This window comes from Octopus bimaculoides, chromosome 11, assembly GCF_001194135.2.
Source record: "Octopus bimaculoides isolate UCB-OBI-ISO-001 chromosome 11, ASM119413v2, whole genome shotgun sequence".
In the NCBI taxonomy this organism is placed as follows: Eukaryota; Metazoa; Mollusca; class Cephalopoda; order Octopoda; family Octopodidae; genus Octopus; species Octopus bimaculoides.
The window spans coordinates 64,864,142-64,867,233 of NC_068991.1; the positions used below are offsets into that span (position 1 = coordinate 64,864,142).

Genomic DNA, 3,092 nt, shown 5'->3' on the forward strand with positions numbered 1-3,092 from the left:
ATTTATATAGTCTTTTGTTAAATTATTTCATTGCACTCTTGCAATCTCTTCAGTAACTTGTCTCTCCACTTCCATTTATTTTGAATATACATTCAAAATAAATGGAAGTGGAGAGACAAGTTACTGAAGAGATTGCAAGAGTGCAATGAAATAATTTAACAAAAGACTATATAAATTAATAAAGGACTGAACCAGTGCGTGTGTTTATTACCGGCATAATGCCTCTCCCAAGGTTTAATTGTATATATATGCATGTATGTATGAATACATACAGACAGACAGAAAGATGCGTAAAACACACACACAGATAAATGCTATATATGTATGTATATGTAGATGTATGTATGACTACATACATACATACATACATACATATATATATCTTAGTTTATTGAAACTGAAACATATTTATTTGAGTGAGAAAGAGTTTTGAGTGCAAAAAAAGAAAATGTCCCTAATACGTACAGATTTCATTAGCCTCATCAAAGCTCTAACTTCGTTCCTTTTGTTACTTCGGCATCGTTGTTACTTTAACACTTTAAGAACGGAAACTTGGACGAATTCATATATTTATATTCTTTTGCTCAAAAATTTATTAATAATGTACGAATCATAGTGAAGGTTTCCACGGAAGATGTTTTAATACATTTTTCTATCTGTTTGTATTCGTTTAAATTTTATTTATCTCGATTGTCATTCCTTCATTTATTCGTTTACCTTTTAACCGTATGGCGTAAGTTGTTTAATTCTAATTCTTTTTTCTTCTTTCCCACGGGTGAATATGTTCCGTGCAATTGTTGATATATTTGGGGGTGGAATAGATACAACTTCTACCACTTTTACCTGGTCTTTCTCTTTATGGCAAAATATCGTGATATACAGAACAAGTGTCGGGAAGAAATCAAACAGGTAAATTATGTAAGATTATTTTGTTTATATGTTCTCTTTTCTCTTTTAAGTCACTGTTTACATTACCAAAAGTCACTGAAGCCAGTATCCTGACAAGTATTCTCTGTTACGTTTACGACCTTCTATTCATTGTGTTCAGTTCACTGAATATCTTAGCCCCTGTAGTTGTAACCAGTTTCTAAAGCGAGATGAACTATTTTAAGTGTAACGAGAGTGTTTCTAGCTTACTTTGTGGTGTTCAAGTATGGTGGTAAGTAACGAAGCTCAAATTATACCACTTCTCATTGGTCCACGGATCTTAGAATCAATGCTGCAGAGTATCTTGAAGTGCTGGGGACAGTTGCTTAGCCCTGGTTTGATGAAGTATGTAATGTAGGTCATACGAGTTGCACCAAATCTCAGCACCTTTTCAGAAAGCTCACATAACCCGTGAATGGATATCAGACAAATCGTTACAATCATGTAACGCCAAACTTGTGACCACCAAATTGATAATCTATTCCAGTTAAACTGCACGCGTGGGAACAAGATGACTATAGAGTGAACTTAATATGTATGCACTTAAAATTAAAGTGACCTCGATTATAGAAATAGATTTTGCATACAACTTTGTTGTTAAATTACTAACCTACTTATATTCGGTTGACTTCAAGCATAATAATCTCATGTTACCTGCACAAATCTGTGTATAGGTAGTAAACCACACTAGTCTTTAAGAAAACTGGGCTCTTAGCGAAAATACAAATACATTATTGCAACAATAACATAGGATTATGGATGTTTCAGCATCGTATTTTGTAGAAGCTATTAATATACAAAGTCTTCTGATTGGATTAGTCACTTTATTGCTCGTACGATGGCTTATAACTAGATCGAAATATAATTACAATTTACCTCCGGGTCCAATAGCTTTTCCAATTATTGGAAATATACCTCAGATGGCTACAACCACAGATATTAATTTAAAGATGAAAGATCTTCGAAAACAATTTGGAGATATCTTCAGACTCAAATTTGGTTCTGAAACCTTGGTGATTGTATGCAAAACAGAGTGGATTTTAGAAGGATTGGTAAAGAAAGGAGATGAATTGAAAGCAAGACCCCACTGGATGTACGTACCGAAGAGATTAGCCAAAAATAAAGGTAAGTCATTTATTTACGTCAACAAATGTTATCGCTTTCAATCCCCCACCACACACACACACCTTACATTTTACCCCGTTTCCACAACTAACACAGAATTCAGTTCTGCATCCACATTTCCCAACTTTCTCTGACGATTTTACTCTGTGCTTCTTTGTTTCTTATTTCGGTGTCCCGTTGGTCGAACAACTGCCTACTCGATCTATTTACTTTTCTCCTAGTTTTCAAAGAAAATTGTGCAAGCATATTACCACTATATTTCATTCTTCTTATAACATTTCATTCTTTTTATAACATAAGTTACCAGGTTTATCTGCTGATAACAACACACCTAGTGCGGTTTTTAGTTTCTCTAGTATTTTTTTTTTCGATCTCTTCTGGTGTTAGTTGTGCCTCTTAGAAAATTTCCTAAATTTTGTATTCTTAGTGATATTATACAGAACTTTTCAAGCGGTCCCAGATGTCGATTAGGTGGGGCGGGGTCCTTAGAAATTTAAATTCACGCTTAAGCGTTTGTATGGAGGATGGAGACTCCAGTATTCAGGTGTGGTGTCAGGAATAACGGCACAGGTTAGAGTAGAGATACTCACAAGTCTCCAGCTATCAGAATGTTTTATGGACTGGAACCCATTGGCTGAGAGCATTTGCCTCTCGAATGTTGAATCCGGTCACAACAATATTTTCTGACGTACATAATGTGCATCTAGGAGCGATGACTAAACTCTTGGACACTGAGGTGACAAGGGTAATTAAAGAACTGTAGAGAATGATATTTGGTCCGAGATATTTAAGGGCCTTTTATGGTGTTATTATCTATAACTATCTCTTATATTTTCTTTTTTTTTTCTTGTTTTCAGTATTAAACTTTCCAAAACACGTAAAACAGTTTATAAGTACTTATGTTTTTTTTATATCTTCACTATTGTTTTAGGAATCTTCTTTAATACAGGAAAAGAATGGAAGGAATTGAAAAAGTTTACTATTTCAACACTGCGGGATTTAGGAATGGGTAAGAAAAAGCTAGAAGAGCAGATATACTT

The 3,092-nt window shown here is 34.3% G+C and overlaps 1 protein-coding gene across 1 annotated transcript in view; it reads left to right on the forward strand.

Annotated features, from left to right (window-relative positions):
- LOC106870255 (cytochrome P450 2B4) overlaps nt 1-3,092 on the forward strand; it is a 41,811-nt gene that overhangs the window by 26,768 nt on the left and 11,951 nt on the right. The window contains exons 9-10 of the mRNA XM_052971997.1: nt 1,696-2,052; nt 2,984-3,071. Of these exons, the coding sequence (XP_052827957.1) occupies nt 1,696-2,052; nt 2,984-3,071 (445 nt within the window). The remainder of the gene's footprint in view (nt 1-1,695; nt 2,053-2,983; nt 3,072-3,092) is intronic.